The sequence below is a fragment of the Hippoglossus hippoglossus genome, chromosome 14 (assembly GCF_009819705.1).
Source record: "Hippoglossus hippoglossus isolate fHipHip1 chromosome 14, fHipHip1.pri, whole genome shotgun sequence".
NCBI lineage: Eukaryota > Metazoa > Chordata > Actinopteri > Pleuronectiformes > Pleuronectidae > Hippoglossus > Hippoglossus hippoglossus.
The window spans coordinates 24808333-24823064 of record NC_047164.1 but is presented as its reverse complement, the minus strand read 5'-3'; the positions used below and the strand labels follow the sequence as shown (position 1 = coordinate 24823064).

Below are 14732 nucleotides of genomic sequence, written 5' to 3'. Positions count from 1 at the left end.
TATTCCCCTTTTTCTGGGTTCATATTTTTACTAGGGGTGTGCGATATATATCGTCTACGATAATATCTTAATTTTTGTTTTAACGATGTGCGAACTCACGTTATCGAGTGTTATCGATAATGATGATCCATGCGCCACGCATTCACACTCTGCATGTCAATATATTTGGCCACTTTAGATGATAAATGAAAGACATTCAGATCATTGACGGGTTTTTCTGTCAGTGAATCATTGTCGGAATTAGATAATAAGAAGAGAATAGAGAGAAAACGGAGCGACGCAGCTCTGTCAAATCCCGCTTAAGACTGTAAACAAATAACTTTTCATGGTCCAAACAGGTAAGAAAAGACCCACATTAACACTGTAAGTGGACTTAGTGGAGCTGTGTATGGCTCCCTGGTGTCTGCCCCGGACTTGGTGGCACTGTGACCGGGCTTCGCGCCTTCACCCAACTGTGGAGCTGTCTGTGGGCTCTGCGTCCATAGCCAGGGCCTGTTTATGTTTATTATCGCAAGTCATATCATCATCGCGATATTAAACAACATTATCGATATCACATTTTTTTCTAATATCGCACAACCCTAGTCACTACTTGAAAAGGTTTGCAGGCTCCAATGTTCAGAAAACACTTTAGTTTTTTCATACTCGTCCTTTAACGCTCAGATTCCGCTCCTGCACCCCATCGCAAGAAAGCCCAGTCTGCTGTGATTGGCCAGCAGGTCCAGTCTCTTGTGAATGGTCAACTGCTATAAATATTTATTTTATAAACTAATTATGTCATTTTTTAACTTCAGTAGTAATTCAAACTATTTTAGTGACCATATGACAAACACACCTTTACTTCTCACATGTGCTTTCAGTGTTCTGTGTAAAAACTGTGTGCCCACAGATTTGGTAGATGATCAGTAGGACACCTGTGTGCCAACATGTACCATGTGATGGCTGAAATGTGTTTCCACTGAGACTGTGGGTTCAGGGTCAGTCCTGCATCCTGTGTCTCTGTCCTGTGTTGGATGTGTCTGTTGTGATGTGCTCTTTTGGTGGAAAACCATACGAATATAAGTCAAAGAAATTATTATTTTTGTTGTGGTTAAATAACTGGTACACCTAAAACAAAAATACGACGCAGATAAATCATTTTGTTAATGATCTGTATCGGTAGCTACAGCATGGTTGACTAAAGAGCAGGGTGAATCTGTTTTCACATAACTCCTGTCATGGAGTGTGAAAGTTTCTCTTGTCTGTGTGAGACACTTTCTCACATGCTGGAAATGGTCCGTTTGTTTTAGGTTAGCGGGAGCACGTGGTCTGAGCGAGGATTCCTCCGTAATGATGACTATACTACAACATGTTAATATCGTTAGTCTGTTAGCCTACATGTAGTCAAACATATGCACACAATGTTTGAGTAAAAAGCGATATAAAGGTGAGCAGAAACATTTATCTCATATGTTAGGTACGGCTTGTGTTTCTGGGTCCTCAGCAGAGCCCTTTAGCAGAGGGAACAGCCCCATCTTTCAGCAGAGGCCAAGCTGCAAATCCAGCTTAATGCTGGGCTCTGTTGACGAAAGAGTCCTCTGTGAAGTGTCGGGAACAAACAAAGACGGTTGCATGTGGCTGTTGTTGGCCCGCAAAGAGAAAGTTTATCCATTGTTGCTTGGTGTGTTTTTCTTTAGGAAAGGGAAACTAATATACATTTTTCTTTACAACCAAAAAAGTTATTTCGGAGAGGCATACTGACAAACTTCCAAAATCTTGTAACTGTGTAAACCTGTACCTCTGACAGTAGGGAAACAATAATAGCTCCCCTTTAAAGAGTAAACGGCCAATAAATGCTAAGCACCGCCTGTTGTAAAGATATTTTGGTTGATGGTGGCCATTTTTTAAAAAAAACGTTCTTGCTCATTTATTATGGAAATGTTGTTCCCCAGGCTGAATACCAAATTTGGTTTGGATAAAATAAAAATCCAAGAAGTTCTATACATTTTTTAATTAATAATATTCAAATTAGCAAAACATCCAATATGGTTGATTTTCATTATCCAAGAGAGTTTTTTGTGGAGCACATTATTAAATTTGGTCTACAAAATTGTATGTGATAGCTGATAAATCAAATTAATGTTGAGTATTGGAGTAGAAAATGTTTGATTAAGCTGTAATTTAATTTATATGTAAGACAATGCTTCAAATTTTGTTCCCTGTCTGCAGGTCCACCTGGAAATTGCACCTGAGAATTTGACGACTGAAAGTTTTTGATGAACTGAAGGTCAGCAATGCACTGCGTTATGAAGTCTTGACAGAAATCCTCATATCTTTGGGACTCAGCTGTGAACTAAACCATGATCTGACTCCAACCCCAATTCACCTGCTGGCCATCTCTCTGGTAAGAGTCCTCATCTGTCTGTGAAGGTCAATACAATGATGTTAAGGCTGTACTTCTGAAATTGATCTGCCATCATATTGACTCAACGCAGTGAGAGCTCCTCCATTTGATAGCATTTGGTTAGATCTAGGTTTACACTGAAGTTAACTATATATTTTACATGTGCCCACTGAAGGCAGACTATAGAATAATGAAGAGTATATTTGAAATTATTGAAAAGTGTGTCATTATGATATATACTCAGTAGAGAGTTTAGTTAAAACTGCAATGTATGCAATGCTATATAGTATAGAAGTCAAATCTTCATTAAAGAAAAAATGTACCTGTAGGGGGAGTCAGAACACCAGTTTGCTGAGAAGCAGTAAGCGACCCTAGTCATTTCAAAGCAGCTCTGGCAACATTCCCAAATCTGACCCCTCCACTGGTATTGTTTCAGTGTACTATTTGAGCCTCCCATGGATATAGCATTAAGTTAATATAAGTAGAATCAACATTAGTACTGCAGTTTTTTTTGTCTTTATTATTGAATATAGAAATTACTGTGTGATCTTTGGCCCTGCTTCCCCAGCCACTCAATGCCACCAAGCAACAGGCTAATGGAATTGAGAGCTTGAGAATGTTTTCCAGACTGCTATGCAGGTTGAGGCACACAGCTTCTAGCTCTGTGCCACAAAATGTCTGCAGAATAGCTTCTCCAATCCTTACATAGAGGATTAGTATATAGTACAAGAAGCACATAGTGTACTATTGTGTGGCTTCGTTCCAGTATCTTTTAGTTAGTTTAAAGTTCACTTTTTCATTTGTCTTTGTATAAGAAGGGCACTGGACAAAATGTTCCTCACTGACTGAAGTGCAAAAAATGGTCCAAAATAATTTGCTATATAAAAACCGACTGGGGTGAGTTTGTCAGATGGAGGGATGCTGCCCCGCCCACCCATGCTCAGTGGTTGAGGGACATCATGTCATGTCTTCAACTTGAAAAGATTCGCTACTCAGTTTATAGCTCCAATAATAGGTTCCATAGGGTCTGGGGACCTTTCCTGAAATACTGTCAGAACCTTAAGTCAAGCTGACAATGCACTCCCTTGTCTTGTATTTGGCTTTATTATAAGAGTATTACTATTGTTATTAATTATGAATTTTCTTATTATTTTTTGTCATTTGTCCCCCATTTGACCTATGTAAGTAATGGATTCTGTATGTGGAAACAAATTATTTTTTTCTTTCTCTAAAGTATTTATCTGTCTTCACTGATACTGAACCAGACTTCCAGCACCTTGTCCAACTGTGTGGGCAAGCTCCGGCAGATGTGAAGGTTTTATAGCAGAGCACTAAATGAGGCTATAGAATTCAGAACCACTGGATGTGATTTCTCAGGAATCCTCAGATACAGAAAATCGGGAGAACATTTTTTTTTCTTGGCCTACTGTGATCCTACCATTGTTGTTCTGATTTTTCAACTCGTGGGCAAGCAAACGACTGGACTTGGACTGGACTCATAATACTTCTGTTTAGTAAAAAGTAAAAAAGATGTATTGAATCTTCAAATTTAAGTTCTGCTAATATTAAATGCTGGGTTGATGTGCAGGTGCAACAATGAATCTATACAGCAATCCGGGACTGTATGTAGGGGATTAAAAAAAATAATCAAGTACGAGTTGTGAGGATGTTGTGTACTGTCCACGGCAGCTAGATGTCCTGTTGCAGTAGTTGTCCTCTGTAGTGAAAACTCTGGCATCTGCCTCCTCCATACGCTTCTCTAGCGACTTTCTTATGCCCGTATCCATCCAGCTCTCTGTTCTCTCTTTGTTTACTTACAACCGTGACCGCAGGACTATAATACACCACAAACTCTCTTTCTGTCTTTTCCCGAACATCAACATGGATATCCATGGACTAACCCCTAACACCAATGATCTCGCAGACAGATGAAGAGTCACTTATTCCAGAGACTTTGTGCTGCAGCTCGGTCTTCTCCTCCACCATGCTATCAACACTGACACGTTTGCCGAGGTCACATGCCGATGGCACTCATCCAAGCATGGCGACTCTGCCCACAACAAAAATAAGGTAACCAGAAGGGGGGAAAGTAAGGTGGAATCAGAGCCAGACTTAAACGGGAGTCGTGTAAACAGTGATCCTCCTTGCTATTGTGCGCTCCCTCAGACCCAAATTGGACGAGCTACAAGCCAACATTAACCATTTGCATGAATACAGGACTGCCTCCATTCTTGCATTTACTGAAAAATGGATAAAAAAAGACAGATGACGATGGCATGCTGTACATCGACGACTTTTCCTCCCCTCTAGGACTGAGACTGTGAGCTCACCGGTAAACAACATGGTGGTGGCGCGTGTCTCTATGTAAACACACAATGGTGCTCTACAGTCGTTGTGAGCGAGGAACTGTGCACTCTGGATATCGAGCTTCTGGCATTCTCCCTCTGCCTCTTCTATCCCCTCAGATAATTTCCATAGCTTTTTCTAATTCTGGTTATCGATAGTGTCGAATGTTGCTCGAAGATCTAACAAGACGAGGACAGAGACAAACCCTTGATCTGAGAAGGTAGTTTGTGACTTTTGCCTAGGCTGTCTCCCTGTTTTGATGAGCTCTGAACCCTGAATGAAAGTCTTCGTATAGACTATTTTTCTGGAGATAAACAGCTGATTGGCTACAACTTTCTCGAAGATTTTAGACAGGAGGAGAAGGTTGAATATAGGTCTGTAGGTGGCGAAAAAAACCCGGTTCGAGAGTGTGTTTTTTGAGAAGGGGTTTAATTACGGCTAACTTAAAGGACTGTAAGGGAAGAATTTCTTCAAGTAACTTTGTTGGAATGGCTATGACAATTAATTTCCACAAATTCTGATCGTGGCTATGACATGGAGATCTGTACGATCCTCCATGTCATAGCCGTTGGTTCCCTGACTGTTGTTAGGTACTGAGGTGAAATCCTCAGAGCGATTGTCAGACCTTAAGCTGGTGCAGTGGGCCCTGGACCCCTGGTGCAGGACAATGCCTGACCTTATGTTGACAGTGTGTTGGCAGTTCCTCTATGATGAAGGCATTGATGCCATTGACTGACCCTCACGTTCCCCAGGCTTGAATCCGATTGAGAACGTCTGGGACCTTATTTATCCGTGTATCCATCGCTGCCAAGTACCTCCACAGCTTGCTGATGCCCTGATCCAGGTCTGGCAGGAGATCCCCCAGGACATCATCCGCCATCTCATCAGAAGCATGCCCAGACGATGTTGGGATTGCATACAGGCACGCTGGGGCCATACACACTCCTGAACAACCTTACGAGTTGTTGTGATGAAAGTTCAAACAAGTTGGATCAGCCTGTGTTTTCAAATTTTCCCTTTGATTTCGGTGTAGTTTTGGATCCAGCCCTCAAGGGGTTAATGATTCTGGTTTTGATTGGCCCTTCTTACATTATTTTGTTCTCAATGAATTACACGATGTTCATCAGTAAAGATTTTCAAAATGAATATTTTGTTCATAGAGATACTATGTGTGAATTAAGTGTTCCCTTAATTTTTTGGAGCAGTGTGTATATATACAAAAGAAATGTTTAATTTCTTCTTTATTATTGCACTTTTTATTCCAGTTTATACGTAATTGAAAAAAATATTTATGATGGACAATATGAATATATTCATAAAACATAAATTCGGTCTTTTGCCATGTTTTTATATGCAAGTTTGTGTGTGTGTGTGTGTGTGTGTGTGTGTGTGTGTGTGTGTGTGTGTGTGTGTGTGTGTGTGTGTGTGTGTGTGTGTGTGTGTGTGTGTGTGTGTGTGTGTGTAAAGACAATTTATTAAGCAGCACTAAAATAACATTTAGTCAGCATTAAAAGAATGATTTCCTATATTAACTACTCAAGAGTATCTTTGTCTGTGCCCACTCAGTGGTCACCTTATAGTGGTCATCTTACACAGCATCATGTTCGCCATTTAAAAGAAATTACTGTTTTCAAATGTCGAATCCATGTACACCAACTACATGTGCTGATCCATTCAGACATGCAGAATCCAAAGCTCAGAAAGATTCCTTGTGTTGCCCTGTGGTAATGGCCCAGCATCTACAGTATACTGCTGCCTGACATGCACAAAGGTGCAAGGGCCCTATAGTGTTGCTTGAAATTGAGAATTTGGCTAAAACTTAGAGTAACACCAGTATTGCTGTGCTGATAGAAGTTGCTTAGATCTTTACAGTAAAATATGAAAGGGAAAGAAAATATACAAATTGGTATTGATTCAATATTTATAGCAATTAAATATTACAGTTCAAGTGTTGTAATAGTATCTAATTGGGTGCTATCACAGATAATTGGATACCATTGTATAACCATATCTTGGCCCAATAAACCAATAACACATTAGTCATTCCATGTCAGATAAGTGCCAGAAAATATTGATATCTCAATAACTCCAAATCCAAAGTCTAAAATGGTCTGAAGGTCTTAATGTCATTATAAGCTAAAATTGGTAAATCTTTTTTGCAATTCAACTTCACTGGTCATATTCGCTCATAGTGTTGTTTTTCACATCGGAGAGCTTGTAAAGAGCTTAAAAACATTTCTCTCTAACCTTCATTAACAGAGATGTGGGGAGGCAAATTCAGAGTCCCCTAAAAAGGTTCAAACTTAGTTAGCCCATAAATCTTAAATTGTGACCCGAGATAGACTAAACTTCTTTTCTCATTTGACAAAATCCGCATGTGTCATGATTCTGCCCCTGAAACTTTAAATTAGGGCTGCACGATATATCGCAAATCTACTGTCATCGACGAGATCAAAATGCACGATATACTTATTGCAAAAGACAGCTTAAACTGTGATAAATGGTGTTCCATGCACCATGCATTCACACTCTGCATGTCAATATATATGACCAATCAGATGGAGCCCTGCTGCACTAGATAATTAAAGATGTTGTGGAGCTGTCCGTGGTCTCTGCGTCCGTTTATGTTTATTTATCTCAAGGCATATTGTCATCGCGACATTCAACAATGTTTTTGCATATCGCCTGTTTTCTTAATATGGTGCAGCCCTACTTTAAATTATTGAAAAGGACTGTTTTTGGACCTGATTTTCTGTTGTGGCCTTTTTAGTTTGTGGAAATTAATTGACCTTGTTTTCCTTTTGTTTGGGTTTGTGTTCTGTTTGGTTGGTTACTCTGAGTTCTTTTCTTTCTTGTTTTATTCAGGAATTTCTCTCCTTGTGTGTCTGCGACTTTATTCTGTGCCATTGTCCTGTTTTCCCACTCTTGTGATCATCTGCACCTGTTCCTAATGTGTTTCATCTCTGTTCAATTATCCCTGCCTCCCTTTTGGAGGACTAGTTTCACTTCAGTACTGTGTTCCAGCCATTTCTAGTTCCCTAGTATTTCTTAGTGTTTTGATTATTTGAACTTTGTTTTTGGCAGAATTAAAGAAACCTTTTTATCTTGAACTTGTGTAGAAATATGGCTACCATATTTCATATAAAAGATCAAATTAATTGTGTTATTGTCCTTCTTTACTTCCCTGTTGTCCACACAGGAGGCAAAGGCCTACTTCCTGAAGTGGCTGGAGACACAAGCAGATCAAAATGGCTTCCTCACATTGTCCAAGCACTCCCTGAGGATGGTATCCTGCTCTGAGCTGCAGGATGGTTCTTTTTTGCATGAGGGTTCTCTGGACCTGGTCACCGACTCTTCTGAGTCTCAGAGCTGGGCGGAGTTCAGAATGGAGACCTACAGGAAGAACCTACAGACCAGTCTGCTCGGACATAACCTGTTTTACACTGAGATGGCATCGTCTACGATGGACCTGTTTGAAGGGTAAAACACAACCCTTTGAATCTGTTTGATATTTAAAAAAAACGTGCTGAGGCAGGCAGAATGTTACTGCCATCGTCAAAGTTGTTGTTTGTGACCAAAAGGTGTACATATCACAACTGTTGTGATTGCTGTATTGTGCACAAGCTAAACAGCTTACACAATGCAATTCACCACCCTAAAACACCATTACCTGCAGTTACTCAAAAAAGTACTCAAAAACTACTTTAACTCACTGATAGCTGTACCTTTCCTTGTTTGTTTGAAGCTGTCCAACTTATTTGCTGTTGACAGCCATGGACTAAGATATTTATGTTTTCAGTTGTCCATGTGTAAGTTCATGAACATTGAACACAATATATCAAGAGAGACTTGAGGAAATTTCTTATTGCTGTCACAATATCAAAATTATGATTTTGAAACAGTACCCAACTAAATGTCAATACTGCACGATATTAGGAAAACATGCGATAACAATGTTTAATATTGTGATGACGATATGACTTGCGATAAATAAACATAAACAGTCCCTGGCTACCGACGCAGAGACCACGGACTGCTCCACAGCGCCACAAAGGAGCCATGCACAGCTCCACTATGTCCACTGACAGAGTTAATTTGGGTCTTTTCATACATATTTGGACCGTGAAAAGTTAGGGCTGGGCGATATGGCCTAAAACAAATATCGCGATATAGCCTAAAAATATCGCGATATTATATCTCTGTTTTAAATTCTCTGTTTTCTCTTCTTCTGACAGACGGGAAAAACCCGTCAATGATCTGACTATCTTTAATTTGAATGAGAGCGAGAGAGAGAATCTCCTTTAACCTTAAATGTCGAGACAGTGTCTGCCTCCCAAACCTCGAGAGGAACCTGGCAGCTGAAGGCTCTACCTCACATTCTACTCTTATAGACTGTAGGAACCACAAGTGAGCCTGTATTTTGGGAGCCAAGTGATGCAGTCCAATATGTGCTGTCTGTGTTAGGTTGTATTCAAGTCTATGTAGTTATGTAGTGTAGATGTCAGATTATGCTGACTGGGTGGGAATAACATCAGTTAGTACATTTACTATATTAGATCAAGCTGTCTGATTCCCATGTGTGAATGTGGAATTTCTTGGTGCCAGGGTGCTTATATTTTATTAAATCATCTGCCAAGTTCTGACAGGCTGGAGCAATGCTGAATGTAAGGTAAAAGAACAGGATCTCCTCGATCACATCTCATCACATCTGTACAGTTCACACTATGAGGAGGATAAAATCTTGATAGACATGAAGGCATATATGCAGTCCTCTAAAGCAATAATTAAAATGTAAATTCTCTAAATGTGCAAATGCTCAGTAGTGGCCGTGAATTTTTCAAAAACCAACATGGTAAATTTTCCGCAATAATTTATAGAACATGTGGAGATCAACATTTAATTAAATCATGAGCCACTCTTTATATCCGTGAACCGAATTAAGTGCTGATGATAGTTGTGGATTATTACAGTAAAGGGTGGAGCTTTTTGCTCTGAAGGATGCTAAGATGTCAAAGGTCTGTCAGGTCCTGAAAAATTTAATTTTCACACGCTGGGGAGTTCCCAACAACCTGGTGACAGACCAGGGCTCCCAATTCACAAGCCAGCTGATGTCCAGTCTCTGTCTATCTTTGGGTGTAACCAAAAAGCTCACTACAGCCTACCATCTCCATACTAACCTGATAGAGAGGGTTAATAGGAGACTGAAGACCATGATCGCCTCTTTTGTGGGAGACCTACATCATGACTGGAACCTGTGGCTGCCTGAATTTAGGTTGACTATCTACACTGCAGTGCACGAGACCACTGTTGTGACCCCTGTTGTGTTAGCTCTAGGATGCAACCTCAAAGGCCCACTTGAGCGTCTCATACACAAGCCCCCTGCACTGACCACACTCTACACCCACACAGACAATTGCTCAAGGAGGTTGAAAGACAGCTTGGTGTGGCCAAAGCGAGACAAGCCAAGTACTACAAAGCATGACGCAAAGATATACATTTTGCAGTTGGAGATCTGGTCTGGGTTTGGGCACACCCATTGTCTAAAGCCTCAGCCATATTTATTATAATCTCACCACGTCACACCTGCGTAAGCTTTGTTTTGGGACATTGACAAGTAGAAGATTTGGAGTAGAGTGACCTAATTTAAGAAAGAAATTTAATAAATCACATGTTATCCTTTTATTCTTTGGTCCTGATATAGAGCTAGTTGAAAGAATGCTGTCTCTCCGAATCCGACCAAGTTTTCGTTTGTTGCTTGGGAGCTGCTGGTGGGGCTGGAGAAGCTACAGCTGCTTGGCTCGTACCGGCTACCAGATACTGGCTAACTATATAAGCTCATGATTTTGTTTCCATGTAGCGGAGCTGACTTTCCATTTGCTTAATCCTTGCCTCCATCATAGCAAATAAACAACAATTATTACAAGTACCTGTATCACTAAAGGAGGCAGAGGAGTAACTTAACATCAAGCACACTGAGCGGGAGAGAGAGAAGCCATCGTTAACTTTAGCAGTTCTAAGTTGTTAAAAACCAGGGCTTCTCTGTGGATAAAGCAATATAAAAATGTCACATCCAGAGCAACTTCCCAAAAAACACACAGACACGCCCTTCTCCCAATTTAGTTCTTCCTCCTGTATTTTTACTGTCCAGCATTTAAAAAATGTTGCAACATGTCTCCAGTTATGTGCAAAACAACATATCCCAGTACATTTTCACCTTGTATCTGTATCGTCCAATTACAAGCAGCTGCAATTTAATTGACGCACTTGTCACTTGTCTTTACTCTGACCGTCAGCTGTTTTTTATGTAATACGTGAATTTGCAAGGTCACTGTCATTTGACAGCAGAATAATCTCAAGTGTGTTAGCTATTTTTTCACCATGCATAGTTTAGAACCACACATGGAATGCAAAAACTTTCAATGAATTGTGACAAAGCTTTGACTATGACTGTTGTGGTTATTCTTTGCCACTATGACAAAAATTATATCTGACATCCCCAAAAAATCTTATTTATAAAGAAAAAGCTTATTATAAACAAAAATATCACAAAATCTAAAGATCGATTTTAAAGGTTAAACTCAGGATAGTCCATGCGTAGGGTATTTGAGATCTGTGGAATTAAGTCTGTGTGTGTGAGTCAAAAATCACACTGACTTGGGACAAACGGCAGGGCTTATTTATGATTTCAGAACAGATCAGGAACCTGTACTACGAAGCCGGATTTGCACTTATCCGGGCAACTTCAGGTTAAGTTCAGGGTTTCGGGTTCTACGAAGCTCGTTCAATTCTTATCGGCGTAAATCACCATGGTAACTTATGCTGAATGGCTGACCTGCTCCAGACCAGGTTAAGTTGGCGATAAGGGATCAACCAGTATAAAAGCCCCGTCCACTGACCAATCAGGTCCTTTGAAACATGACATCAGCATTTTTAGAGGATCCATTGGAGCTTGGTGCACGGATTGTTAGAGGGTCTCTGAGTAGGACAAGGGTCTTCAGAGACTGACAAAATAATTTTACCTACTCTGGTGAGTATCTTAATCAAAGATATAGATTCCCATCAGAGGGAAAAATAAACCTTTGTCAGCTGCTGGAGCCGGATATAACCAACCTAACATAGGAGCGGGGTGCTCACAGTACCACAGACTGCATCGCTCTACATTTCTTTACTTGTGGGAGTTACTTACTGTATATTGATGAACTGGGTGTGTTAGTGGTGGGATAACCAGACATATTTATATACTTTTATCCTTCCCTTTAAGAGGTTGGTAGGTTTATCCTATGAAATTAAATATTTATTTGGAATGGGTGACAGATAGTTTACAGATTTGGCCTTGTGAGAGGCCTCCCTCCCTCCCTCCCTCCCTCCCCTCCCCTCTCTCTCTCTCTCTCTTTCTGAGACAGTCAGCCCTCACCAAAATGAAACTACACTGATGTGAGGTGCACACTCTCCTTAGAGGGAAGGAGAAGGGTAGTTTAAAACAATGGCTGGTTTGTTCAAGGGATAGTTCACCCAAAAATGAAAATGTACTTATTCTCTAATCACCACTATACCGATGGAAGGGTGGGTGAAGTTTTTGAGTCCACAAATCACTTTTGGAGTTTCAGGGGTAAACAGCGTTGCAGCCAAATCCAATACAATTGAAGTAACTGGTGACCACTTCTTCAAATGTAAAATAACAACAGAAAAATGCCTCCAAACTGCTCCTGTGGTGTCATCCTAGTGTCCATAAGCCCCAACATTCAAATTTGACTCAAAACTGCTTAATTTACATCATGTTTTAAGTGTCAGAATGAGTCAACTCAGCATGAAAACAACCAAACCAAATCCAAACACAAGGAAAATGTCTATGATCAAAAGATGTCCAATAAAAATCCAAACAGTATTTGACCCTTTGGCACACCCCCTACCACTTTGTGATTAGGGCATAGGATGTCACTGTGGATCCATTTAAGAGATCAATTAAGTCAACAATGTTTCATTAACTCAGTAAAGCACATATAATAGACAGAAACCTAACTAAAAAGCATTCATTGAAAACAGCAACAGTCTTTGATGGGATTACTTGAAATTATTGTTGTATAACTCCTGTCAGCTGATGCTGACACAGTATACCTGAGATGTACTTAATAGTGCATATAAAGAGTTTAATAAAGACAACCTAATTTAAGATGAATGGTTTTCCCATGAAAAAATATTTTTATAAATATTAATATCATACATTTTGGAAACTGTTTTTATTTTATTTAGAAAAGCCAACTATGCCCCAACTAACTAGTCCCTGATGAGACTATTCAGTGTTGGGTCTAGGTATAAAGTATGACAAGAATTTTCTCAATAAGGGCAACAGAAAGGGTAACACTACAGTAAAGCCACTACCTAAAGGTGTAACAAAGAATATTACTAACTAGTGATAGTACTCTTTAACATGGCTTTATTATTCTTGTCTCCCTCCAGGTTAAGTCTACATTTACCAAAAGATGTGGGTTTAATAGCAGTAGCTGGTCGACAAAGACAGGGAAGAGGTGCGTGCTCCAGCAAACTGTATAAATGAACATTTAACATTCACTCACAACACAAAGGCATTATAAACTGCAGGTTCAGTGGAGTTAATTTTGTTCATCTTATTGTCAGAAGTGTGTAACATATTTGCTTTGCTATCTACTGCTTCAGGTCGGGGCAAGAACACCTGGCTCAGCCCTCTGGGTTGTGCTATGTTCACTCTAAAGATCCAAGTTGAGCTGAGCTCTAGGCTCGGACAAAGGATTCCCTTCCTCCAGCACCTAGCTGCTCTGGCAGTGGTGGAGGCTGTTCGCACACTGCCTGGATACCAGGTATCTGCCTACACACTTCCCTAAGTTTGTTCATTTATATTACCCTATCTTATGTAATTAAGCCCATACACTACATACACCCAAAAAATTCAAATATGTGGCTGATCTTGAAAAATATATTATATCACGAAGTAGCATGTTGAAGTTCAGTGTATTAAATAATCAATGAACATGTTTCAACCTTTGTCAGGACATAGACCTGCGAGTGAAATGGCCCAATGACATCTACTATAGTAACCTGATGAAGCTTGGGGGAGTACTGGTGACTTCCACTGTTATAGGATCGACTTTTCATCTGCTCATAGGTAACAACCCTCCCTATATTACAGCTAAAGAAACTGGAAGCTTTCACTGAAAGCTGCATCAGCTTTTCACCAATATATCTACCATCTCATGATTAAACAAACACACCTCTTTTGGGTTGATTACATGGTATTTGTTTATGATTTTGAAATAAAAACATTTCATCTGTACTGTTGAACTGTTCAGAAACTGGGGGAAAGTCATTTAATTGCTAAACTAGTTGCCCAGAATGAAGTTGTGCACCTTCAAGCCCTGTGAAAGCTTTAAGTTAGCTATCTGAGTGCATGGTCACAGATTCATTTCAAATATACTATTCATGGGACTAAATTGTCCAAATAAGGTAAATGGTTAGATTTTCTGCACAATTTAAGAAATTATTTGTCACCTAACAAACCAAACCACACAAACATTCCTGTATATAAAACTCCCCACACTACTGTCTGACATAAGAACAGGCAGTATAATTATTCACCATCTAGTAAACCATGAAACTGATGAGAATTTTTGTTGGTTCATTCACATTTAGAAGAGGGTGTGAGTGACCAATGTACTCATTATTTCAACAGCAAAATAAATTTACATTTCATCAATAATGCAACCTCTTAAAGAACAGAAAACACTCTTCTTCTTTTGAACTAAGCACTTCTCTTTAGCAGCATCAGCACACCAGATTGTTCCTTCTCTATGATAATTCTCATATGTATGAAAAAAAACATAAAAATCGTTTGGATAAAGGACAAGTGTGAATGACAAAAATACATCATTTTAACAAATAGATTTAACAAATAATCCTACTGACATTAAAAACACAGAACCATTTGGTTAGGCTTAGTTGGAAATTGTCTGTAGTACGGCAGAAGGTATCA

The 14732-nt window shown here is 39.7% G+C and overlaps 1 protein-coding gene across 1 annotated transcript in view; it reads left to right on the top strand.

Moving 5' to 3' along the window:
- hlcs (holocarboxylase synthetase (biotin-(proprionyl-CoA-carboxylase (ATP-hydrolysing)) ligase)) overlaps window positions 1–14732 on the top strand; it is a 28720-nt gene that overhangs the window by 9591 nt on the left and 4397 nt on the right. The window contains 6 exon segments of the mRNA XM_034607694.1: window positions 2209–2250; window positions 2252–2383; window positions 7929–8209; window positions 13187–13254; window positions 13403–13563; window positions 13754–13868. Coding sequence (XP_034463585.1) covers window positions 2209–2250; window positions 2252–2383; window positions 7929–8209; window positions 13187–13254; window positions 13403–13563; window positions 13754–13868 — 799 coding nt within the window.